This window comes from Salminus brasiliensis, chromosome 2, assembly GCF_030463535.1.
Source record: "Salminus brasiliensis chromosome 2, fSalBra1.hap2, whole genome shotgun sequence".
Classification (NCBI taxonomy): domain Eukaryota; kingdom Metazoa; phylum Chordata; class Actinopteri; order Characiformes; family Bryconidae; genus Salminus; species Salminus brasiliensis.
Window position 1 is genome coordinate 45687286 of NC_132879.1, and position 26351 is coordinate 45713636.

Consider the following 26351-nt stretch of genomic DNA (forward strand, 5'->3'; position numbering starts at 1 on the left):
GTGCTCAGCTATCAGTCAAGCCTCGTCCATTCCAGGCAAATCCTCAGGCTGACCTTGCTCTGTTCATTTCCACATGGAACATTCTAGAGGGAGCTGTGCTCATGTGTCTAAGCGTGTTTGTGTGTGAATGTGTGTGAGAGTGTGTGTATGTGTACTGTATGTGTGAGGAGGGGTTAGAGATTAGACAGCGGGGGCCTCACTGTTAGACTGGCAACCCAGTCAGTCTCTGTGTTTCTTGCAAACGGTAGATAATTAAATATCCCACCCTCCCCTCCAAAACAACAACAAAAAAAACATTTCTCCCTATGCAATCTTTTCTTTTTTCTTTTCTGCAGACTGGCTGTCATCTCATGCTTGTTTCTTTCATTTTTCCCCTTTTCTCTTTTGAAGTCACTCTTTTTTTTCTTGTCTCTCTTTAAAATAGAAAAAAAGAATAGATATTTAAGGACGATAATTGCCTGGCACTGGGAACATATAATCAGGCAAAAAAGCAGCATTTTCCCCCCTCTCTGCCTTTTTCGCAAAATGCGTTTGTTAAGCGAAGATTACAACGGGGGGAAAAAATTGGCAGAACAGGAATAATTAAAGTTAAAAAAACACAGCATGGTATTTAAATGAAAGCTGGACTGACGAGTCCCATGGGACTCACTTTTTTTATTGCGCCATTTAGTTGATTTCAATCTCGTCCTCTTTATTTTCGATTTAAAGGAACAGGAAGTGAAAAATCAGGGGAGAAACAAAGCCAGGGACCATTTTTACGTCTTGGAACCACACTGTGCTCTGAACTTCGGATATTAAATGCACAATTTGACTGCGAGGACAGCCTGTATTATAATTTAAGGGTAGTAAGAAGTGCACTAATTTCGCTCCTTATCCAAGGATGAGGGATAAATGGTATGGCCGAGAAAACGCAGTAAAGAAATGTGCCTTTTAGGTTTATGGTATACCTTTAAAGTTGTGCATCTGAAGGGTTTGTTGTATCAAGTAAACAGAAATGTTACTCTGTCATTACTTGCACTGCTGCATTTAGCAGTAGTAGCCACTGATAGCCAGCGTCTCTGTAATAAAACATCTAGCAGACTCACAGAGGCTCCATACTGAGCGAATGGGTTATTTTCAGTCCGCTCTGTTTGGCTGGGCCAGCCGTCAGGCATTGGGCTCTTTTTTTGGCCTGTGGTGGTTGGAGTTGATTTGGCAGTGGAGGTATAGTTTCTGGGCGTTGAAAGCTCAGTCTGTTCACTGTGCAACAGTTAATTCTCAGCCTAACTACAGCCCATCTATGTCACCCAGCCCCTGTGCATGTACATATACCACCCACCCAGCCACAATATGCTTTTTAAGCCCAAACTTTAAAGCTAATCCTAACCTTAACCACAGCAACCAAAAAAAAATGGTTCTGCCCTTTTAGATTTCAAATATGTATAAAAAAACAAGAACACTTCACAAAGTCCTGACCCTGTTCCTCTCCAGTCATACTTTCAGTCATTTCTCACTAGTTTACATTCAAAGTCTAGGTGCCAGTATTCAAAACAGGATCTAAAACAGGATCCATAACATTTGATCACAAGATGATAAAAAAAAAAAATACACATTCAGTCCAACAGTTTGACAAAATGCAGCTTGACATTTTACATCACTGTTAAAATACAAAAGTATTTTTAGTACAGATAAACTCTATAGGAAAACCTTTTAGCAAGCGAAATCCGTTGTTTTGAATAATGAACAGACTTTCAGAGGGAAGCAGTTCATGGTCATTACTCGTCCAACCCACATCTTTAGCATGTAATTGTTATGGATCAAATTACAACTACAAAAAGAGGAAGCCTCTATGTATCTAAAGCATGTAGTGACAAGCAACCGAACTGGGTTCATTCAAATCAAACAAATAATGGTTCATTCAAAGTATTTGGGTTAAATAAATCCAGTACAAAGCACTTTTCACAGCGTAGGACAGAGTTGCTGACAGATGAAGAGAGAGTGGTGTTTTATGTATGGGGAAGTCAAGTCGGTCCACATAGTTCACATAGATCTCCTTCAAGGAGTGAGCACCAAAATGTTAGTATGTCTTAGCTGTCACTGTTAACAATATGACAATAATGTTAAGTTTTTGTCTAAAACTGATGTACAATTGATGCAGGACAACTTTTGTGAACTGCATGTCTTCAATGTCTTCAAACTACATCCCTAGTAGCAATTATTGGGTTGCAAGCACTATGCCCCTAAATGGAGCCAGAAGTATACCCGGTTTTTAGGTGCCCTGACCTTCTGAAAGTATGGTAAGCAACGGATTTTAAAATATGGACACAGAAACTAATGCTACATGGGACTGGTTTCTAAACTTTGCAGCTTTGTCTTTGCTACTCTGAAACATGAAGAGCCTGAATGTGAGCTTATGATTAAAGACAGCTAATGTAATTATTGTGTTATGATATAATCTATATATGCTCGATGTATCCACATCATCCTCTAACAAAAACATATTGGCACATTGTTCACTGAAGAGAAAAGATCACATGTAGAAGACACATATCTTATGTTATACTGTTTAGTGCTAGTTTAGATTTTGTAGCTCATCTGAAAAGGCAGCCTCAGATACTCATCCACCACATAAAAAATAAAACAAACATGTCACGGCAATATTAAATAATGCTAGAATGGAAATGCAACTAGAATATGTTGTATTTGTAGGGGGAAGGGGTGAGAACAAGAGTTGGCAGAGTGGATGTGGCTGCCCCAGTGCCTGATTTGGCAGAGCCAGGTGAGGAAACGGCCGATGCTGATGCTGAGTGACATGCATTTATCACACACACCATACCTTCACCGCTACAATGAGCCAGCATGCATAAGGGAAAGCCAGAGAAGAAGGGAGGGGAGACACTGTCTGTGTGTGTGTTGGGGGGGGCAACTAATGTGTGATCCGGTGAGTCCTGGTGTCAAATTGGGCGATCAGAGTTAGATGATAAGCCTCACAGGTTGCATTCTCTCTCTCTCTCTCTCTCTCACACACACACACACACACACACACACACACACACACACAGCATCCCTCCCGCCCATCTGAGGCTTATCAGATGGCGGGGTGTGGGGATGAAAGGCTTGACAGGGCGAGGGGGGTGGGGGGGGGGAGTGGGGGTTTAGGGGGACGACGTGTCTCCTCTTTGTAGGCGACATGTGTTCCCATTGTTGGGGATCAGTGAGCCGGGCCATGTGCATGCCGATCATACCGCAGAGAGAGCGTCGCGGAAAATGGGATCTTTAAGCACTCGTGTGTTCTGATTCACACACACAGTCCCTCTTTACTAAAAGAGGGGGGGGGGGGTGATGGGGATGGTGGCTGTTGGAGAACATCATGAGGGGAATATGACTGCAAACGAGGAACAAAAGAACAAAGCGTGCAAAGACACAAAAGGAAAATCAGGAGACAAAGAGGAGGCTGAGCAGCAAGCACGGTGGAAAAAGGGATAAAGAGAGGGAGTGGAGACATGGAGAGGTGCACACAGGCCGCTGCTGAGGGAGGCTAAATGAGGGAGAGAGGCGATAGAGGTTTAATGGCACGGCTCGAGCTGTTCGACCCCCCCTTTACTGACTCAAATAGACAGCCCTGCTTTTCCAGGCTGCACGCTAATCTGTACAGGTATTCCCAAAAGCAGGCCTGAGAACCAGAGAGCAGCCAAAAGGGGAGGGTGGCGAGGGGGAGCTGGAGCTGTAGGAGCAGACCCTCAGCAGACAGTGAAAGAGCCTAGGCCTAGCCTAGGAGAGACAGGGGAGACCAGAGAAGAGGCAACCAGAGGCGAAAACGTCTGTTCTCTCACAGTAGGGATAGAGCCAGAGAACCAAAGCCTCCCTTTTCTTGACTGATGACTCCACAGAGAGACTGAAAGAACAGCACTGAATGCAAATCACCCCCCCCCCACACACACACAAGCAAGTTCTGAACCTTAAAATCCCTCAATTACAGGCCTTTTATCCAGTTATTAATCATAAGACTTGTCACTCTAATGACTATAAATGACTTTGCAGTGTAATTACTGTGAAATACTGCACTTCATTATTGCACTTAAAGCAACATTATGCAGCATTGTTACCTTAAAATAGCAGCTTCAAAATCAGGTTGATACTCCACTGACCTGGAATAGGGATCCTCTGGGCTTGACACACCACTAACTGTAGTATGTAAGCGGGCAGGATAAAGCCCACGAGAACTGTGTAACGCTGCGTAACCAGAGCCGTATTTGTATAACATGCGGTAATATTACTCTACCACATCAGACCAAATGCTTCCTTGTTTTATTAGTGACGGTTCTGTATTTCTCTGCTAGTCCAGAAGAATTGGTGGCTCGTCCTTTGGTGGTGGTTCAAAGTGCAAATTATCCTTCACGACTGGAAGAAAAGTCCAAGAGCAAGTATTTTTAGGGAAGATTTACTTCTGTTACTAACAGGATTACTTTTCTATTTCCAAGAGTAAAACACACTTTGCACAACAGAACTCCAACACAAGCATCACAAATTTCAGAACAGCTTTCTCTTTAACCTAATCATAACTCTAAACCTATCCCTAAACCCAACTAGAATTAAAAACCTAACCTTAATCTCAACCCAAACCTAACCCTAACCACGGCCCTAATATTAACCTGAACCTAAAACCTAATCAAAACCCTAATTCTGTCCCTAAACCTAAGCATAACTCAAAACCTAACCTTAATCTCAACCCAAACCCTAGCCCTAACCATAACCCTGGCCCTAATACTAACCTGAACCAAAAACCTAATCATAACCCTAATTCTGTCCCTAAACCTGACCATAACTCAAAACCTAACCCCCAATCTCAACCCAAACCCTAGCCCTAACCATAACCCTGGCCCTAATACTAACCTGAACCAAAAACCTAATCATAACCCTAATTCTGTCCCTAAACCTGACCATAACTCAAAACCTAACCCCCAATCTCAACCCAAACCCTAGCCCTAACCATAACCCTGGCCCTAATACTAACCTGAACCAAAAGCCTAATCATAACCCTAATTATGGCCCTAAACCTGACCAAAACCTAACTAAAAATTCAACTGGAAAGGCAAATGTGCGGACCAACAACAACAAAATAGCTGACAATAGCGTTATAGCAGTTACTAATAATGGAAAGGAATAAGCCTGTAGGTTTGAGTTAAACTGCAGGTAGGACGGGTTCACAGGGTGTAGCGCAAAACAGTGTGGTGGATAAGAGTGATCTGCAGAGGCCGTCTGGAATAGGAGCAGATAAACTGTGGACAGGGGTTTGGGGGGGGGGGGGGTGGTTGAGGAGAAAGGATGGATGTATTTCTCCTACGGCTTAATGAAGTTCTTCACAAGTCAATCGTTCCACTTAGCCCATTGTGTGTAGAGGCTGGATGGGGAGAGGGGGGCTCTCTGGCTTTGACTCCTAAACAGAGGGACTTTGATGTGGAGTGGAGAGGCTGGAAGATGCCCTCATGCAGAAATCTAACCCCTGCAGCTCTCTGTCTCATGATGGCTCTTCTGTTTTACACAGACAAACTTGCGCGCGCGCACACACACACACACACACACACACACACACACACACACACACACACACACACACACACACACACACACACACACACACACAGCTGCTCTCAGAACCACACAGGCACAGATATTTGTTAATGTGTACACACACATACAACTCAAAGCTAAGAATGGCCTATAGCCAAAACAAACATATCCTGTGCAGATGCCCCACAGTCCACAAACAAAGCCGCTACAAGAGTAATTACTGAGAAGGGGTTTGGGAGTGAGCTTACTGCTCCACATTAGTCTACTCATTTCGCAAGTACAAAGATGCAGCAATAAGCTGCATACACAAGTAAGGATTTAAACTCATCTGTAAACACACACTTGACTAATGCTTGGCGACTGCTTAAACAGACGTTCCCTTCTCCCAGAGCTTTGCAGCCCAAATTATTAGCTGCTCGGGATAAACACAGTGCAAAACAGCTGCCGCTTCAACAGAGCGCAGGCTAGGGCTGGTGCATCGCATTGAATTTGCCCAAGTTTAGAGTTTAGGCACTATATGTACTAAAGTATGGGACGCCTACTCATTCACTGCTTCTTCTAACTGTCTGTACTGTTTTCAGGGAAGGCTTTCTACTAGCCGTTTTGAAGCATTGCTGTAGGAACTTGATTGAACTCCGTGATGAGCGTTAGGAAGGCCAGGATGTTGGATGATCACCCCGAACTCTCCAACAGTGTTGGGGTGCTTTATAGCCCTCTAGGGGCAGTGGTGGCTCAGCGGTTAGAGCGCCGGGATATCGATAACAGGGTTGTGGGTTCGATTCCCGGGCTCGGCAAGCTGCCACTGTTGGGCCCTTGAGCAAGGCCCTTTACCCTCTCTGCTCCCCGGGCGCTGGAGTTGGCTGCCCACCGCTCTGGGTGTGTGTGTGTACTCACTGCCCCTAACACATGTGTGTGTGTGAGTGTGTGTTCACTACCAGATGGGTTAAATGCGGAGGACACATTTCACTGTACAGTCCACACTGTACAGTGACGAATACGTGCACCTTTATCCTTTACCTTTAGCACATGCCATGGGGCCAGTAGGTTCATGTGTATCTCCTCCAGAGAGTCCTAGTCTATTGGCAATACTTTGGCCTAGACAAGCTATGTGGGTGTGTGCACATTTGCACAGTGGTATTAGCAATTAGTGCAATTTAAAGTAGCATTGCATTAATGCATTCATTAGAAGATATGTCCACAAACATTTGGAAATGTAGCGTATTTTGGATCATTTTATTGTGTCCCCCATACCACACACTTTTTATAGTGGGGGGGGATCAAGCCGAGCCGTACTTGAAGCTGCAAGGGCTTTTGACCATTGCCATCAAGTATGGATGGGCTGGTCCAGTCTCGGCTTTGTAGGCCAGTGTCAGGGTTTTGAATCTGATGCGGGAAGCAGCTACAGGAAGCCAGTGAAGAGAGAGCGCAGCAGAGGAGGGACATGGCTGAACTTAGAAACGTTGAAGACGAACCACCCCGCTGCATTCTGGATAAGTTGCAGGGGCCTGATGGTGCGTAAAGGGAGACCAGCCAGAAGAGAGTTGCAGTAGTCAAGTCTTGAAGTCTCCTGGGTGGCCTCTCTAGAGAGGAAGGTCGAATTCACCTTTATTGCTGGGGTTATTTCACTGTGAGTGGTCACAGGAGCTGCATAGAATAGCATAGTCTTACCGAATATTGTATTGTTGATTGCAGCCAGTCGTCAGCTTTCAGTCTAGCAGCTGCTCACATCCTAGTTGGGCATTTTTCGCACAGGGCTTTTGCGTTCCACTGCTGGTGTGTGCTTAGCTGTAGTCCATTTTGCTTTCAAAGGAATGGATATTGGAGAGGTGGTAAAAGACCTTCAGCTTGAGATTTTGACTAGTACAGATACCTGCTCACTTTTCGCCAGGCATCACTTTTAAGCTCCCCTTCAGTGGATGCTAGTGCTAGTCTGGTTCACCAAGCAACTCGTTATCCTCTACCTAGAAGAGTCTGGTGGTGGAGCTGCAGCTTACCAGTATTACCAGTGTTACCGATGTACAATAACACCATATTCCCCCAACAGGATCGCTGCTTTTTTCCCCACAGTGCAGTTTTGACAAGTTTTAAGACCTTTGCTAATAGGCTGGACATACTGAAGGCAAATTTTGGCAGTGTAAACAAAATAAGCCAAGACTGTTATGTAATAGTTTTGGGGTTTAGGAACTGGATGGTTTTACGGCTCCATTTTAGTCACCCATTCATTTTTTTCCCCCACAGAAGATAATTTTTTTAAGGCATCGGTTTAGGTGCAAGTTACACTTTAGAGGCAGAAAGATGAAACGGACACACAGACAGAAGCGTGGCTCCGGCCAACACCACCCTTGGCTTGGCTGCTTGGGCTATTAGGGAAATGAGCGTTTAAGAGGGGCAGCTGTGAAGAGCTCCCTGGAGAGCAGCTATCAGGGGCTGCAGTTAACTGGCAGGCGGGAGAGGGCCTGCGCTCTCACATAGGCCACAGAGCCAGCACTTCTCGGCCCAATTACGATTCGGATCAGTCCTCGTGAGCTCTGCACTTATCAGGGTAGAGCTGTTGTGCTGCGGGTTTGGTTTCGTCTCGGGGAAATATTTGGGCAGCACTATTATTTGAAGGCTCTCTAATGAGAGAACATAGCACTGTGCAAAACCTCAGGCTTTAGACAAGGTGTATGCAATTTCTCCACTGCAACTAACCTAAGCTGCTGAATCTCAGGCCCTTGTTATTACTGAGTTTCAAAGTTCACGCTCCCTGATTTTTTTTTCTCCCTTTTTTTTGACAAGCCACAGTAATCTGCACAAATGCTGAACCCTGCATCATCACATCTCCAGGGCTTCTGTTCCAAATGAGGCGTCATGAATTATTTAATTAGATCAGAGTTGTGGAAGATGCAGATGAAAAGCAAGTCTCCTCATTGTTGTCTAGCACAGGCTGAGCAGTGCCATCCTCACAGTCTGGGCTGGGTTTTTTTTTTTTTTTTTTTAAATCCCAGGCCTGTAAAAGCTGCCTGCTTTAGTGACAGATATGTAAAGAGCGAAGGGTATAAAACACCCCCCCCACCACCCTTTATAAAAAAAATAAAAAATAAAAAAAAAATAAAAAAAAAACTGAGGAGGAGATGAGTGCTGATCAAGGCAGCAGAGAAGGAGAAGAGCAGCGAAGGCAGCATCAGAACACAGGCAACTTCTAAGCTTGTATGCGTGAAAGTCACTGATGCAATCAGATATTCTGTCTCGCTTTTACAAAAGACTGACATGGCACTACAAAGGCGTGGCATGCGCGACTGGTAAAAGAATTAATAAGTTATTACGATTCTGGGTGGGGATGAAGAACTGTTGCGGCATCAGACAAATGCAGCCGAATGTGTCATCAAAAGACTTTTGCACATTCCCCTTCCTCTGTCAAGTACATCATAACGGGCATCCTTCAACAAGCCTGTCTTCGGCTTTTGTACGGCTGGAGGTGCTCCATGGGGTCACCATTCTCTTCCCTTTGTTACAGCAACACAGGCTAAACTAGAAAATGTGAACACGAAAAAACATCATGGTTAAAAAACAACCACGTAAAATGCATCCAGACTGAACCTTTAGCATAAGGCCTGTAAGTTGAGAGATGATAAAAAAATAAATAAAATTAAGAGCTAACTGCTTGTGCTTTGTTCAGACAGGCTGCTCAAATCCAATGTGGATTTGGCATTTCTCACTTGAGCAGGGAGATTTTCTTGTAGATCAAAAGTAAAATCACCTGAAATCTAGGAATTTTCTTTTCTTCCAAATGTATACCGATCAGCCATAACATTAGTAATAATGTTAGTGTCTAATACGGAGTAGGTCCCCCCTGTGCAGTCACAACAGGTCTAACCATTCAAAGTATGGACCCACAAGACCTCTGAAAGTGTCCTGTGGTATCTGGCACCAAGACGCTAGCAGCAGGTCCTGTAAGGCCTGTAAATTGTGAGGTGGGGCCTCTGTAGATCGCATCAATGAGCCATAGGTGATCATTTCTTGGACCATTATTGGTAGATACTGACCACTGCATCCCAGAAAAACTCCATGAGACCTGCCTGATGTTTTGGAGATTCTAACCTGGTTGTCTCGCCATCACAATTTGTCTTATGTCAAAGTGTCTAAGCTTTTAACGGACTTCCCTTGCTGCCTATTATATCCACCCTTTGACAGATGCCACTGTAGATGAAGATAATCAGTAATGTTACCTGTCATGTTACCTGTCAGTGGTGCTATGGCTATGGTGTTGTGGCTGATTGGTGTTTATGGCACACTGTTATTCAATTTAGAATTCTACACCGATGGTCTAAAGTCAGACTTTAATATCAGTGCCAACATGGAACCTGCTTGTGTCTGATGCAAGCAGGCCCTAGCCACTTTCCTGCATATGTTTTGGACAGCTCTGCACTCTCTGGGAAACTGTCCGAGACCTTTTCTAGGATATTTGGAAACGCTGTAGTCCGGTCTCCAATCACTGCTTTTTTCCCCCCCCGATGTGGTCCCAGCGGACACCCACTTATCAGCAGGCGGGTAATCAACATGTTGGCCTCCTGGCCAGGAGACTAATACTGTTTAAATGGAAATAAGCTATTCCACCAACATATACTTATTAGATTAAATACGTCATGTTCCATTTTAAACTGGAGAAGATTACACTACCACAGAGTCTAGTAGGAAGTTTTGTACCATTTGGCACCTTTTTCATTATACCTTGTTTATTTTTCTGGCTACGTTTAATGTACACTATATGGACATATATATTGGAACACCAACAAATTATACATGCAGGAGCTTTTATGACCTCCAATTCTAAATCTTTAAGATTTAATGTGGAGAACGGTTATTGAGTCAGCAGAGCACTTGTGACTTCTATGCATCTCAAGACGAGTTATTGCAGTCCCTAAAACCTTCTCCTTTTCAATAATACTACTCACAGATGATCATGGATTACCTAGCAAGGAAGAAATTCCACAAACTGACTAGATGCAGCGACATCACTGGATTTCAGTGAGACACTCTTTTACTAATGTTCATTAAGGCAGACTGCATAGCTAGGTGCTTGATTTATACACCTGCTGCAATGGGACTGAATGAAACACTTGAATTCAAGGATTAAGAAGTGTGTCCCAATACTTGTGTCTACACTATAAGTCTATGTATGTGTACGGGGTGGGAGATTTGTTTTAGAACTGTGAAAGAATATGAAAAATGCAATAAAAAGACTGAGCTTTACCCAGTCAGATCCCAGCCACATCTTAATGTGGTTTCAAATCTGATACAAATTTCAAATTGCTGGATATGTGATGCAGATATGTGATCAGATTTTCGGTGGGGTTCCTTTTTCCTTTATTATTCGGGGGGCAATCTGTGGTGCACATTCACAGTTTAAGCACAGAATATTCTTAACAAACAAAAAAAACATAAAAAAATAACATTTCTAAAAAAACTGAACAAAGCCTCATCCCCCCAAATTCCACAATATTTACACTCTTCAAGACCTTGTGTTTTTTTGGTTTAGAGTTCTGACTATTTTAAACTACACTGACAGAGATTAGCAGTTAATGCAATGTTCATCTCCCTACAACCTGTATCAGAGTCTACATGGTTGCCCCTTGACAGTGTACAAAACAAAAAGCAGACAGATTGCCAGAACTCAGAGCAGTCATAAAGCAAACTGAGGCTGCTTGAGGGAAATGTACAGTAGCGTATGGAGTTGGCCCTGCATGGCGCAGCAGTGAATTTATCCCTTTCACCTTGAGATGGCAGACTGAAGATTTAAGAGAGGGCTCTTTTTGTGTGCTGTGGGTAAGGGGGGGGGGGGGGGGTTATTACTTATAGGAATAAATAAGCAGCTGGAGGAGCGAAAAGCGTCTGGGGCATCTTAGCTGGCCTTGACAATCCTAGTCTGGAATGTGCAGATGTAAATTAAGCCTGTCCTGATCAATCACACGCAAAAACGTATATATTGCTAAAATACTGCCAGCGTAATTGTCTGACTTGTCCAAGGGATTCAAGGCCTAAGGTAATTCTAAGGTTAAGTGTCAGGTCTGGAACAATAGCCACGGATAAGAGCATGAACAAGACGATGTGGGAGTTGCCACACTGTTTTAGGCTGAACTAAAATTTAAGACATAAAAAAACTTACCATAATATTAATAAATATATGATCTATATATAAACTTTTGTGAATGCAAGTTTAGACCAATAACCTGATACTGATGATCCATGTGTTCAATCAGTGAAAAAAACTGTCCATAACAAGCCTATTTTATATTTTTAGCTTTTGATAGCATCATCAGGAGTTGACTTTATCTTGTGACAATAGGGCAAAAAAGTCAGACAGTTATGCCACTGGAGAACCAGCCAGAGGTCTCCTTAAAAGTCTCCTTAAAGATGTGTTCACTGTAAGTGTACACTTGGCTTGGATAATAATGATGTTCATAAGGGAACATGAAAGGGGGGGGGGGGGGGGGGGTGGCGAGTCTGAACTTTGGTTGGCTTCTGTTTTGAGCAAAAAGGCCAGATTGTCCCTTCGCTAAGTGAAGCTATGACTGAGTTAATAGAAGGTGACGGGGGAGTGGGTAGACTGGCAGGAGGAGGAGCATCAGACATGTTACAGAAGTGAGCTATAACTCTACTTAATTTCGCATGTTAATTTGCTGTTGCTGCTGTAATAGGACCTTAAAATTCATGTAAGGTATTCCGTTATTAATGAAAACTAAGGGGGGGGTACGTTTTTTGCTCTATTGAGTTTAAGAATGTGCCCACTGCGAACGGACTATCACATCTACTGAAGCACAAAAATAAAAATAAAAAATGTCTAACAATATGATCGGATCATACATTTTTACACTCCTGAAATCATTATTTGCCACAAAATGTTGATATAAGCCAAAGTCTAAAAATGTGTATTTGTCTATAATGGTCTGATTTAATTGCTGCTGAATAAAGACTTATATTTCCTATTTATAAGGAATAGGCTATATATTCCTATAACTAAAGCATATTCTGTGGCCAGAGTTTTCAATGTACTGACTAAATAAACCTTAGGCTAAGTTTGGTTAAACAGATGACGACCTCCACTAGCAACTGGCCAAAAGTGCAACATCAGGGAAAGCTGAATAATAATGACTGAAAGAAAATAAGTGAGGAAAAATGAGTCAAGGAACATTCGGTCCTCTTCACTTCCCTGGTTGCTGGTCTGTGCATCACACGTTCCTGAATTTAAATAACACCGAAGTCATTACCGCCAAAACAACAACAGTATTAATGTCGACGCAGGGCAGTGAAACTGCAGGAGCTCTCGCTAGGCGGCTATCCTTTTACGCAGGTACAACAGGCCTCTTTCAGCTGAGCAACATCTGTCTCCATCTTCACCAGAAAGGAAACCTGAGGGGCCCCAGTAGGACATGAAACACCTGAGAGCAGATTAATTCATTTTCCATTGTGATACATTTCCCTCCCGATTGGTGCTGCGAGCGCAGCGTTGCAGTTGTTGGAGAGCCGTCTGGTAACCGAGGCCTGATTAATGTGAGGTCACGGCAAGCTCCTGGTTTTCCAGAGACTACAGTATCATGTTGACGCCGCTACGAAGGAGAAAAACGATACTTCAGTTACAAATCGGAGGAAACTTATAAAAGCCACCTCCAGGGCCTGTTAACATGAGCTTGCTGAGAGATTTATTTAGCTGTATTTATATCAAGAATAATAATCATAAAAACGGGGACAGTATAAAGCACAGATCACTGGTGCCGCCAGCTAAAGGTCGCGTCTGAACGGAAAGCGGGTGGGGGATAAAAGCAGAAACAAATGGGGAGAAAGAGGGAGAAAAGCAAGTCCGTCGTTTGTGAAATCAATTTTCCTTTGCCTAGATCAGATATTACAGAGGAATCCAGCAGGCCCCACTCGCCACGCTCCGCATGATAAAACTCCTGACATCTATTCCAGTACAACACCAGGGACCAGTGGTGCTGTGAATTCTGCACATTTCTAACTACCTTCACACTCCACACTGAAGATGTGAGTCAAAGCAGGTCTCGGTGCACAGGCCTAAAGATCTGCTTTCAGTGGATGAAAAAGCAGCTCAAGAATTCTGAAGTCTGTTCAGAGCATTGCGCCGATGCACAGAGGAAAAACAAATCTGCTGGTTTTCTGCTGAAGCGGAGTTAGGGTTATCTATCGTAACATTCATTCTACTATGGTGTCAATTAGAGCGGACACTAGTGTTGGGTGATGTGACCTCCAAACAATATTGCGATTAATTGAACAATTGACCTCGAATACTAAAAAAAAATACCTATTATTTTATTAAACGACAGATACAGTAACGCTCTTATTACTCTTAGCCTATATTAACCTACAGCCTCACACTAAACTCTGTCTTGCGCTCTCTCTCCCTCTCTCTACCAGTTAAGACGATCTTAACATTAAGATGCTTTTTGGGAAACTGGGATCCAGACTGACTAAATCCTACGTCTTCCAGGCATCCAGTAGACAAAGTACCGCAGAACAAGTTGAAAATATGAAGGGAATACTGATGCCAAACAGCCTTCTGTCCTCAGCTCATCTGTACTGGACTTTTAACTGGAGGTGTACTGTGGAGTGTATAAAGCCATAGCCTCAGCACCTTATACATTAATGCAGTGAAATAGCTCTAACCACAAAATGAGATGGGTGAAAAAGAGAAAGTGGGAATGAGGGAGAGGGGAAAGCGAGAGAGTTTGAGATTCACAGGGTGTGACTAGAGGTCTTTTGGCCTCTATCCACTTCCCCCATGTTGTGTTTGGCCTGAGGATTCAGGACCAGCTCCATGTCTGTCTGCCCACAGCCTGGCTGCTCTCCGCATTTTCAGCCCTCTTTCATCTTATCAGCCACCTGCCTTGAACATGAGCCTTCATCGAGCCCCCTCCTTCTCCCCGGGCTCTTCTCCACCTCTCGCCACTCTGGTTTCCGACTGTTTAATTATGCTGTTCCAAACTGTCACCTTGAGTAACCCCCCCCCCTTTCCTGCATGGCTGCTTACGGCCCATCGTGCCAAAGCAAACCGCTTAAGGAGCAGGTGTGGTGGACCGGAGACACGAGCCAGATGAATACATCTCAATGTGCGCGAGTGTGTGCTGTTATGGCTGTGTGTTTGTCATCCATGAATAAGAACCCAAATGAATTCTTGGACATCAGTGGAGCCTGACTTGATTGCACGCCATTTACAACAACGCTTCGTCTCCTCTTACAACACACAACAAAAATCCACCCATGACCCCAGCAGGCAGCGGAGCTGCTAACCACACAGCCAAGCATTTGTTCCCCTAATGAACAGTCCGAAATCCAGTACACATGTGCGAAACTGGAACACGGAAAGTTCAGGGCTGAAGATGCAGAAAACGAGCTACACGTCTGCTGCAAATTACAGGTCGTGAAAAAAGATACTCTTTCAAAAAACACACTCATATCAAGGAAACATGATCCTTTAAGTGGAAACCTGTTTAAATTTGCTCTTTCCAATCAGGGAGGGTGTGATGCACATTGTTAATACCAGAAAAGGCTGACATTTTATTAGTATGGTACAACTGCTACAACAGTATCGATGGTACAACACACTGTAGAACTTCACATTCCAGCAACACTGATTAATGTATTTTCCAAGAAATATTATCTATAATGATCTAAAGTATTATGCTTTAATGTGCAACAGGTACGTGATGTAGTTGAAGCCAATGTTCGAGGTCAGCACAGCATGAAAATCAAGCCTGAACATGTCCGGCATCCAGTTTAAGACCCAGTTCAATCAGGCCTGACTGGTACTATCTGATACCCCAAGTCACTGTTTTAAACAGTTGTAGACTATAATTGCAAAAAAGACAAAAAAGGAGAGCATTTGCATGTGTGTGAGTGAGAAAGTTAGAGAGAAAGAGCAAATGTGGGATTGAGAGCATGCAATAAAAAAAGCCTCTCTGAAACCTGATTGGGTCGTGTAGCTATGTGTTCAGAGGAGCTCCAAGAGTGTCGGAAAAGCATCTCTGGAGGTCCTCATGAAGCTGTCTGATAATGTCAAGAGTGTGCGCAGCTGTGTCAAGGCGAGGGGGTGGGGTCTCCTATGAAGAATCTAAAATACAAGACAGGCTGTGACCCCAACGGATCCCTAAGGCTCTAGGGGTTATAGGGCCCTTGGTGTCTTACTTGCAAAATGTAAATCCCCACGGCACTACAAGCTCCCACAATGCACTTGAAATTTGTCATTTGTACTGAATACCATAGGTCACATAATTTTGAGTTTACAGTTATATTTAGCTGGTGCTCTTATCCAGAGCGATAACAATGGTGGAACAATACAATGGTGGCCCAATGTAGTGTAAGTGTCTTGCCCAATGGTGTAGCGCAGCATAGCCACCCAGACTGGGAACTGAACCCCAGTCTCACACATGGTGTGATAACTCCCTGGCTGGTAGTGGCTTTGCCACTGTTGTATTGTCTCAGACCTTAAAACATCTATAAAAAAACAAAAAAAACAAAAAAAACTTATACAAAATACAAAAATTTTATTATATTGTAAATGAAATTGGTTAATGTGAAACTAGTTCATGTGTTATGTCATTTTTAAAGCCGACTAGGTGTGTTCAACCTTTTGACTGGTAGTGTATAATGGAAAGGCTGAAGATGCTGGTGGTTTTTGTTTGAGTCATGGCCTGGTTATGTCAGAAGGCTGCACTGGATGATTGTGCGACGGGGATATAAAGAAGGCAGGGTTGGGCTGGTGCCAGGGTGTTGAGTGTGAGGCTGGAGACGATGGCTGTGATTTATCGCCGGACAGGAGCCGCCGGCAAGACATTCTTCCCTGCGCAGGGCAGAATTCCCCAGCTCGCGCCATTGATAAGACATATGGATACACATCCCAACGTTCCGACCTTGAGCATTCCCAAGGAGCTTGCACAGACACACAGACACACAGAGACAGAGAGAAAGAAAGTAGGAGGGAAGACAGAGCATTTGGGCTTTACATTTGAGGAATCCATTTTTCATTTGTCTACTGTTGCCTCTGCTACCATTTCATACAGGAGGGCTTGCTGTACCGCCACTCTCTCCTTTTGCCCCCCCCCCACCACCCCCCATTTAAGTTGTTGTGAGTTTTCCAGTACGGCCTCTCGAATTAAAGGAATGATATATGAGAAACCGTTAGGATCTAGACAGAGTTGGCCTGCAGAAGACAAACACTATGGTGAGCTGAAAACTCAAGATATATGAGCGCACATAAACTATAGCTAATACTTCACAGATTAGCTTCCAAGAATATGTATATATAAACCGGGTCAGCACGCAATGCTGGAAATCAAGAGGGTAACCGCATGGACTCTCAGGCAATAACTCGCAAACAAGTCTCAGCATGGACAGCTGGAGAAGGATGCATTGACCTGCCACCTACAGCAGCAGCTGTTTGGCTGGGATCGGTTGTAAGGACACAAACATGACACCTGTGGAAAGAGACCTTAAAAGCCCCACGATGAAGTCTTCTAAAGCTGAATTTCAGAAGTACACAAGCATAACAGCAGGCAATCAACATCTGGAAAGAAAGCAGCTTGTACAATCAGCAAAGCTACATCGCTAATTGCTCTATAAAACGGAATACTTGGAAAGTATGTGATATTTAGCATAAATACTGACCCTGGAAAAAAAAATATATATATATCAGTAATGGACAGAGTGATCAACTGTGCAATGTCATTAACAGCAGCTCTGCCACTGCATCATATATTCTCTTCATCTTCTGGCTAGCCTGAAATTCAGCCTACGCAGTCTGTCTTTGTTCTCAGCATGCCTCACGTCTGTACAAATGCAACTGCTGTGCTGTAAACCGCGTCACACTGATTGACCTGCGGTAGATGTGAATTCAGTGTGGCGCAGCATTTCCTCTGCTCTATGAGAGCCTCTCCGGTATATTTTTCTAAACTCGGAGGCTAATAAATAGACTGGAAGAATTATGATCAATTTACTGGGGTATTCCTGCATCTAATGATTTCAGGTGAGCCTTACCATGATTCAGACCAGAAAAAGTGTATTACACGATGGATGGATTGATGGATGACGTAATCCTCAACAGGATTGGTGCTGCTCTTAAGGCAAAGTGATCAATAAAACTAGTGTTGATGCATATGACTCACATAGATTATCTAACATTCTTGCAGAATCACAATAGGAAGGCAGGAAAGGCTCTTTCTGCTGTAAAAGCATGTCCAACTACCGCTGCAATCGGTGCAATAATCATCACAGCTAAAACTGTTTCCTGTTAATGCTGAGCTTGAAGTTCTTATCCTCATAGGAAGGAAGTACAGTCCTATCGGTATGGGTCTTAAATCAGAGGATTAGGCTGCTTTTAATGGGATGTAAATGATTATGGATGGAGTAGGGGGCCCAGAGCACAGAGGCTCCGTCTGATCTCATCTCAGCCTGGGAGAATGTCTTAAGAAACAGTGGACAGAGAGCACAATGCTGACGGTCAGCAGACCTGCTACTTATTCAGACGTTATACATACTGCATCTGTTGCGCTTTCCTGACAACGCCCTTGGCTGTGGCTCTTGGGTACATGAGCTGAGAACTTTGTAAGGGGAAGAGGCAGAGGGTAGCAAGGACCATTACATGATGTTTAAAGTCTAATCTCGCCACAGTCTGGCTGCTCTCACCGTTCACACTTCGAGCCTCATTGACTTTGTGCTTAATCCTTTGCACTCACATGCTCCCTAAGATCTCCAGGCCAGGGCTTCATGGCCTCTGACTGCTCAGGCCTTCTCAGAGGGATCATGTCAGCTTCTCACTGCCTCACCACCCAAACACTGTGCACTAATCCACCACGGCCCCTCTTAAACCAGCCACATCAGCGCTGCCAGGGCAGCCTGGGATCACTAAGCCCATTGTGCTGATTAACAACAGTGGGTTTTCATAGTGCTGAGAGGATGGTTGGGATGCGAGAGATAGGGTAGCAGGGTAGCCAAAATACTAGATCAATAAAAAAAAGGATTAGAAGGAAGGTCTAAAAAAACTGTTTTTTAACACAGCCAGTAATAAAAGTACACATTTGAAGCAGGTCTTATTAAGCTGTACTTCATTTTGAATAAACTGATATTTTGCTCAATTTGGAATCAAAGTTTTCCCCCCAGAAAAGAAACAAAGAGCTAATTTATAGTAAATACTAACCTTTAAGAAAACTGATGTACTTATCATGTACAACAGCTGGGGAATGATGAGTTTTGGAAAATTCACTGCAACCAATGCTGTGTTTGGGTGCTCACTGCAAGGCTCTAGGCACCAGATGTTGAACATGTTGAAAAAGGACTTGATTTGGTTCAGATGCAGGTTTTATAGATTCAGCATAACTTTAAATGGTTACTGACTTATAACTTGTGCTTTAAGTAACCTGAAAATGCAATGCTATGCGTGAGCATTTTGGGAGAGATAAAGAACAGTCACTGAAAATGAAGAGTAGCAACGATATGGATCCTATTTTAAGATGAAAATGCTACATAATGTTGCCTTTACATTAGATTTTGGGTCCCTCAAAAAAGTTAAATAAAGCACCCCCCCACACACACACCCCCACCACCACACTGTATCTGGGCTGTAAAAAGCGCACATGAACGCAACAGTACTAAAGATGACAGCGGTAAAATACGGACCAGCAGCTGAATGTCTGCCTCTAAACATCTGAGAAACTTCTTCATTAAGACTTATTACCCTTTCAAAAGGCACCTCTCATCAGGCCTGCTGAAATTTCCACCACTCCCCATAACAAATGTGGGATGAAAGGTAAACATTTGTTCGAAAGCAGACGACTGATCTCCGCTACGCAGTCCCAGACAGAGAGGGAGAACAAAAGAACAAGGGAATGCAAGACAAACGCTAGAGAAAAACAGCGAGTGAGAAAACCTAGCCACATCAGACAAGTGTGGAGAACAATGAGATGTCTCCACACCGCATCTGGACGACGGGGAACAGGCAGAGGGGTGCATTTAGACTGTGTTAAATGGGGAGGAAACGTGCGGATGGGGTAGTGTGCTGGTGTTCTCATCACCACTGCCTCTTCATTCCTCTTGTGAGCTCTCTGCTGCAGAATGACCCTGACTTTAACTACTGCACACTGCCTACACTACAAGCTTCCTTACACAGCGGAATCAACACAGCTTGGGGTTTCCTCCATGTAGGCAACTAAAACAGTAAGGAAGTCATTTCAAAAGCTGTCCAACCCACTTGCACATTACTGTACGATGACGTTATGAAGGACGGCATTCAGACGTTTGCGACATTTCATTTAACCATTTAAGAGAAACACACAAGCCTTGACTGCCTGTCAGAAATGTGAGGAAATGCTGCTTTTGATTGAAATGTATACTGTATTATATACAGTCTATATATAAAGACACCTAGACACCTCTGGACCTCTGAAGTCCAGAGTTTTAATGGGGAGTTTGTCCTCCTTGCTACATGAACAGCCTCTATTATGCACTAGATACTGGAACACTAATGCAATGATTTAACAGCATTTAACCACAAGAGAATATGAATATGACTTTAGAAATATACTTAATGCTGTTCACAGCGTTCTGTTTTAGGCCCGCTTCTTTTTTCTTTGCACATGTTTTTATTAGGTCACCTCCAGTATCATTAACTGGATGGATAGTATTTTTATTTTTAACTAAATGAAGATATACCAGAAATGATCATTTACACATCCACAGTCAAAGGACCTCCAATTTCACCAACCTAAAGGAAACATCTAATTCTCATGGTTCTATATTGAACTGGCGTCACTAAATAACCCTTGAAGAAAGATTTTCACTCCAAACTAGTTAAGCTACTGACAAATATAGTGCAAATAAATCTTTAAACTTCCCCCCCCAAAAAAAAATGCTAACTTGCCTACGCAAATAGAACAATGAGATTGTAGGACATCGTAAATCTGACTTTTTGGTCTGAACGATGTCAGAGCCAGCCAAAAGAGTCTATATGTGGCTGAGATTAAACTGGCTGTGGTCGGAAGTTCAGCTGGGATATTAAAGAAATAATTACACCACTTAAACCCTTTATGTCCATCATTCATTTTGTGCCCCCATCCCATTTTTAATGATTCGTCCAGTTGGCGGTCTCTTGCCAGACTCCAGAATTTCGTCAGTGGGCTGGCTGCACTCGCCCCTGCCATGACCGCACTGTTCTGGTGACCAAAACAGAGAGAACCCCCCCCCAAATCCTTCCCCTCCATCCTAAATGCCCCTCCATACAGATACAGCCAGCATCTCAACAGCATTCATGGCTGCCTTTTCTCTTGGCAAAAACTTTTTATTTTGGAAGAGTGTGGTTGTGGGTTGAGCGTGAGGCTGCTGGAGACATAGCGTTCCCTGTCCATGTGAAGCTTATTTATTTATTTATTTATTTAGAAAGCACTGGTTGCGAGGAAGAGGTGCTGGAGATTTTAAGGCTTTTTGAATCCAGCACTGATATAAACACATTACGCCATGATAAAGAGCCTCATCCTATGCCAGATCTCATCCTAGGCCACTCTTTATGTTATTTTAATGCTTCATCTCCTGTGGGAGCCTATGTGAGGAACCCATTAAGGGGGCAGCGCAAACTTGCATTGCTCCACCACTCTTTGAAAACTGTCAAAAAACGGCCCAAAAAACGGAATTCCGACTTTTCCGTTACTGCATTATTCTAAAACTTGCTTGATCTTCCTTCTGCAGTAATGTGGTGGGTGTGTAAAGTTAACCATCAGCACATCAAAAAAGAGGAACATCAGGCTTCTTCTCTACATGTTTCCTCACAGCAGGCTTATGGAAATCTACAACATTCACAGAACCCTATCTATACATGTTTGATAAATGCATGTCACAAGCTGAAACAATGGTGTGCATTCATGCAAGCCATATATACAAGGGGGTAATTTATTTATACCATCAGAGAGATTATGCAGCTGTCTGATACTTGGCACATTCTGTCTTTACTTTGGAAAAGCACAAGGAGATGATGCGGCACATTCAAACAAACTGGTCTGTAGCGCGGGAAATGGAACGATTTGCATGTTTCAACATTCATAACATGATGATACCAGTATGCCAGTAGCCAGTATATTCTACACCTTCTGTACTGCAATTCTACCAAACGACAAAGCAATGAAGCACAAAAAGCCTACAGCAATTTCAATAATGCAAGAACAAAGCGGATTCCCCTGTTAGACTTAGCCATTTAGAGCCTTCAAGGAACCTAAATTGTGTCAAATGGTCCAATAATATGCACTCTGTCCATAAAATGCTCGTACTTTCCATTATAGTGGACTAATTGTACACTCTGAAGTCACTCTGAAGACGTACAGTGCTGGGTCATTAGGTTTATGCCTGGAATGGCTCATCCTTTTAAATTATAAAAGCTATTTTATCGTGTAAGCAGGGTTATGTGATGAGTCACCAGCCCACTGAAAGCGTGAACCCTGTAGAAACACACAGCACCAAAAAAACCTGTCATGCAAAAAGTTTAAGATAAAGCCACACATTGTTGACCACCAATGAAACAAAATGTGTGAAGTGTAAAAAAAAAAAATAAAAAAAAAAAAAGTGGGAACTGTAAATAAAAACAGTCGAAAGTGAACCAACTGCTGAGGGAATAATTTTACTGATGTGCAATTATTTTCTGTAGCATTTCGAAATAATGCATAAACAAGAAAAAAAAAAATAATTCAATAATCAACTGAAGGCATGAATCCTGTAGAATCATCAATAACTGTCCATTCAAGCAAGTTAACACTAGTTAGTGGTAAAGCCACACATTGCTGACCACCAATGAAACAAAATGTGTAAAAAGTGTACATATGTGGGAATTGTACATAGAACTGGTGAAAGGGACATAACTGCTGTAACTACTACTTATGAATTACAGTTATTATAATATTATTATTGTTATTTAAAATATTAGATGATTATAATTATAAAATTTATATTAAAAACTTTTGCATGTTTTGACCCCTTGTTTGACTGGTGCTGAAGGGAATTCTAAACATTTTATATATATATTTATAGATATACCCTGAACCCAGATTGCATCTTAGTTAAAATACTGTTATTTTCACAACACTAAGACATTGCATAAGTCAAATAAAAACAATCGTAAACAAAAAATCCCTTTTTTTTTTTACCAAATGTAATGTTCTTCGCATAATTTGCAACTCGGTACCTGTATTGTATGGTGTAAATGTGACCGGCAATCAAATTAGCCAATTCGCAAATGACAACTAACAGTCATATAAGAAGGTCATAGCACTATACTGCTCTCAATTAAAAAAGGTCTAATCTTATCAATTATATTAATTTTTAACCCCCCTTTTTTATTTTTACCTCATGGCCAGGCTTTGTCCAGACAAGACTTAACGACCTCCTAAAATACTCTAGTCTTATGACAGCATTCTACTTGCCTTATCCTCTGCAAGGAAGCAACTTCTTTAGTAAGGCATGACTACTGATAGAGTAAAGAGAGGGAGAGGAAGAGCAATGAGCGTGTCAGAGAGGAGTCTGGGAAAATAGACAGCATAGACAGGGGTGAGAGAGAGGGAGGGTGAGCGAGAGGGAGAGAGAGAGGGAGAGAAGGAAGGAGAGGTGCTTGGATTCCACTCAAGTGGTCTGTGTGAAGGGTACGTCTCTGTAGTGTGGGAGGAAGAAGCCTTCGTAAAGTGGCACTCAGAAAGCCATTCAGTTTCCCAAGAGCCCACTGCCTCTTCAGAACACAAGGCTTAACTACTGTAGACTGCTCTAAAGAAACACACATCTTCTTGGCCCCCCTTTAGAGGATAAGAAGAGGAGTTACATCATATTACTGAACAAATAATAATCAGCTGAATAATAAAGCAATGCTTTTTGCCCCTCAGTGGTGGATGGAGCACCCCTGAAGTTTCTGCTAGCTAGTCTCGAACCAGTGGCCCTTCTGACGTACTTCATCAGATGGTACCAACACAGATTTTTTGCACTGTATTTTTCATGAAAATTCCAAACCCCTGTTCTGCACTTGATTACAGCAGACTATGACAAAGCTCTCATCTTCCAGGCCATGAATCACTGCAGACTGTCCAAACACCAAGACTACCAAATATGGAGAAAGGAGTACTATTCAGCTTATACTGTCAAATAGTGTGGCAAGGCTTGTAATTAGAGATGAATTGATATGGGGATATTAAGAACTACCTTCCTGCAGAATGTGCATATACAGCTCTAATCCACCCAACCTGATCCACTTGAACTTATTACTGCCTTAAGAAGTCATTCATTGGCTCAATGAGGTTGGTCTCCAGGAGGAGGGTTGGAAACTGCACTGCAGAAGAGCTAACATAACAGTCAAGTGAATAAAATACATATATTTATCGATGTAGCCCAATGGCGCTTAAACGTTATGATAACCAGATTACAATAAATGTGCAATTAAATATCTGTTTCAACCAGTTTGTCAAATCTGAAAATTTGTCCAGTGCCAATGTTTTTTTTAAAGAATAAGCTTCCTAAAAATAAATAATTGTAATTGTGCGTGGGCCAGAATGTTGTTCTTCATTTCAGCGTCCATGTTACAGCATTCACACAGCATTAGAGAAGCATTTTTGTGTTGTACACAGTGATAAATGTAACGAAACACAATAAGAACGACACAAAAAGCCCTAGCAAAAGAACAACAAACTGACCATGTTGTTCTACACACAGCTGTAGAGCTGTAGAAGCTGCAGAAACATTATCATCAACTTTGGGCTTACGTTATCTAGCTAAGGGAGAAATCCTGCTTTGTGAAACCCCCTTCTAAAAACTGCCGCAGGACAGAATTAACAGAAACATTTACTTGAAACTGTTTTTGTGAGTTCTGTGGTCATCTTGGCCAATGTAACTGGTTTGCATATTTCTTCCAATCAATCATGACAGTCTAGCATTCTGAATCAATTAGAAAATAAGTTCCCTGTCCAAATATTTTATCAACTGTAAGGACTTCAGGCTTCAGCACGAGGAAGATCGGGCTATGAATATATGTGGGGTGTGCGACAGGATTCATAGACTGAGAAGAGGTGGTACAGTGCAGTAATATGTGGAAAATGACACAAATCAGGTCTGTTAACGATTGGCAAATAGGAGTGACAGCATTTGGGCATGCCGATAGCTTTAGTATGAAGGAAGTAGCTGAATTTGCAGGTGTATGAAAGCGTACTGTCAAACGGGTCTACCGACAGTGTCAAAATTCCCCAGACTCTTCTGCCACAATTTTGATGAGATTTTCCTTCAAACTGGGATTTTTGCCACTACTGGTAGACCAGTGTGACCGTACGCTTCCATACACTTGCAGATTCAGCTACTTCCTTCACACTATGGCCTTTGGCATGACCAAATGCAATAACTCCTTTTTGCCAGTCATTACCATATGCTTTGCGCCCCTTTTTCCACACAACGAACAAGGCACTACCTTCATTGTACCACCTCTTGTCAAATTTTAGACTCTGTCATGCAAGACGCAGGCATTTATAGCCCATCATCCTCGTGCAACGCCATCTGTAGGTGCCTGAATTACTACCACGTTAAATGCGCCAGGTGACCAATTCTTTGTCTGGGTAGCCCATATATTACATGTCTTACAAGGCATGTCATATCAACTTGCACCCTGCTCTGGATGCTAAACAAATAAACGTATCCTGAGCATTTTTCCAAACCTGTATTCTAACGTCCAGAATCAGAAGCCCAAAGCCACAAAAAAGCAAGAATGATGAAGGGAAAACATGAAATTTCCAAGAGAACAGATTCTTACTTCATCTCCAGGACCTCCTCCAGGTGCTTCCTGCGCTCTGCTCTCAGTGTGGTCAGGTGGGCCTCTTTCTCAGCCAGGGATTGCTGAGTGGACGAAAGCTTGGCCTTCATGGACTCCAGCTCTTGCTTCACCTTCTCCATTGCTGCTAGAAGCTCTTCCATCTGTATACACACACACATACAAAAATGTCAAAGTCAAAGCCAATAAGCAACAGACAAAACGGACAGGACATGGGAAGATGCGAAGATAAAGAAGAAAAATAAAAATGATAATAAAAGCACCACAAAATACACACAAGGACAAAGATGCAAGCAGAGAAAGATATATAGAGAGAGGGAAGGTGGAAAGTACCCAATCCACAGCAAGAGCAGAAGGTGTAAGAGAGGATGCAGGAGAGGAATGGAGAGACCTAAACAGACACATTCGAATAGGGAAACACATTTAGAGGTTAAAGGCTGAGATGCTTATGGTACCATTCTGATGGCAGGAATAAAGAAATCTAGATACTCTTGGTAATTCAAGGTGGATAAATCTATAATAACAACAATAAATCGCAATGTGTGCTGAGGTGGGAACACCGGTACAGCAGAAGCTGAATGAAACCACACACTCCAAGCAGGATAAAACCTACATGACTCAGCACTGCGGCCTGGTAATTTATTGGACCCTCCAATAATTTTGCTTTGTTATATTTTCATGAAAGGCAGATGATCTCCAGCTCTCTCGCACTCTGACTTTTTTCCCTGCGGTATGTCCATTTCCAAACTTCATGTACAATCCACAGTTGGACGAGAGTGAATGAGAAGGATAAATCAAACAGAAATGGCAGGTTTATGCATTCCACGGAAGGATAGGTTTAGCACTCTGGCTCTGAACGGTTCTCATGCACTTCTTGAACTGCTGCGGTTCATTCTGCGCTCTGTTTGAAAACTCTCAGCTTGAGGCCTGGATGGCCATTCGCTCACTTTGTTTGGTCTATTGTTCACCTCAATCTCACGTTCTA

At 42.8% G+C, this 26351-nt stretch overlaps 1 protein-coding gene across 10 annotated transcripts in view; it reads right to left on the bottom strand.

Annotated features, from left to right (window-relative positions):
- erc1b (ELKS/RAB6-interacting/CAST family member 1b) overlaps positions 1–26351 on the bottom strand; it is a 276578-nt gene that overhangs the window by 105746 nt on the left and 144481 nt on the right. For all 10 annotated transcript variants that reach the window (XM_072672916.1, XM_072672915.1, XM_072672914.1 and 7 more), the window contains one exon: positions 25349–25509. In XM_072672916.1, the coding sequence (XP_072529017.1) occupies positions 25349–25509 (161 nt within the window). The remainder of the gene's footprint in view (positions 1–25348; positions 25510–26351) is intronic.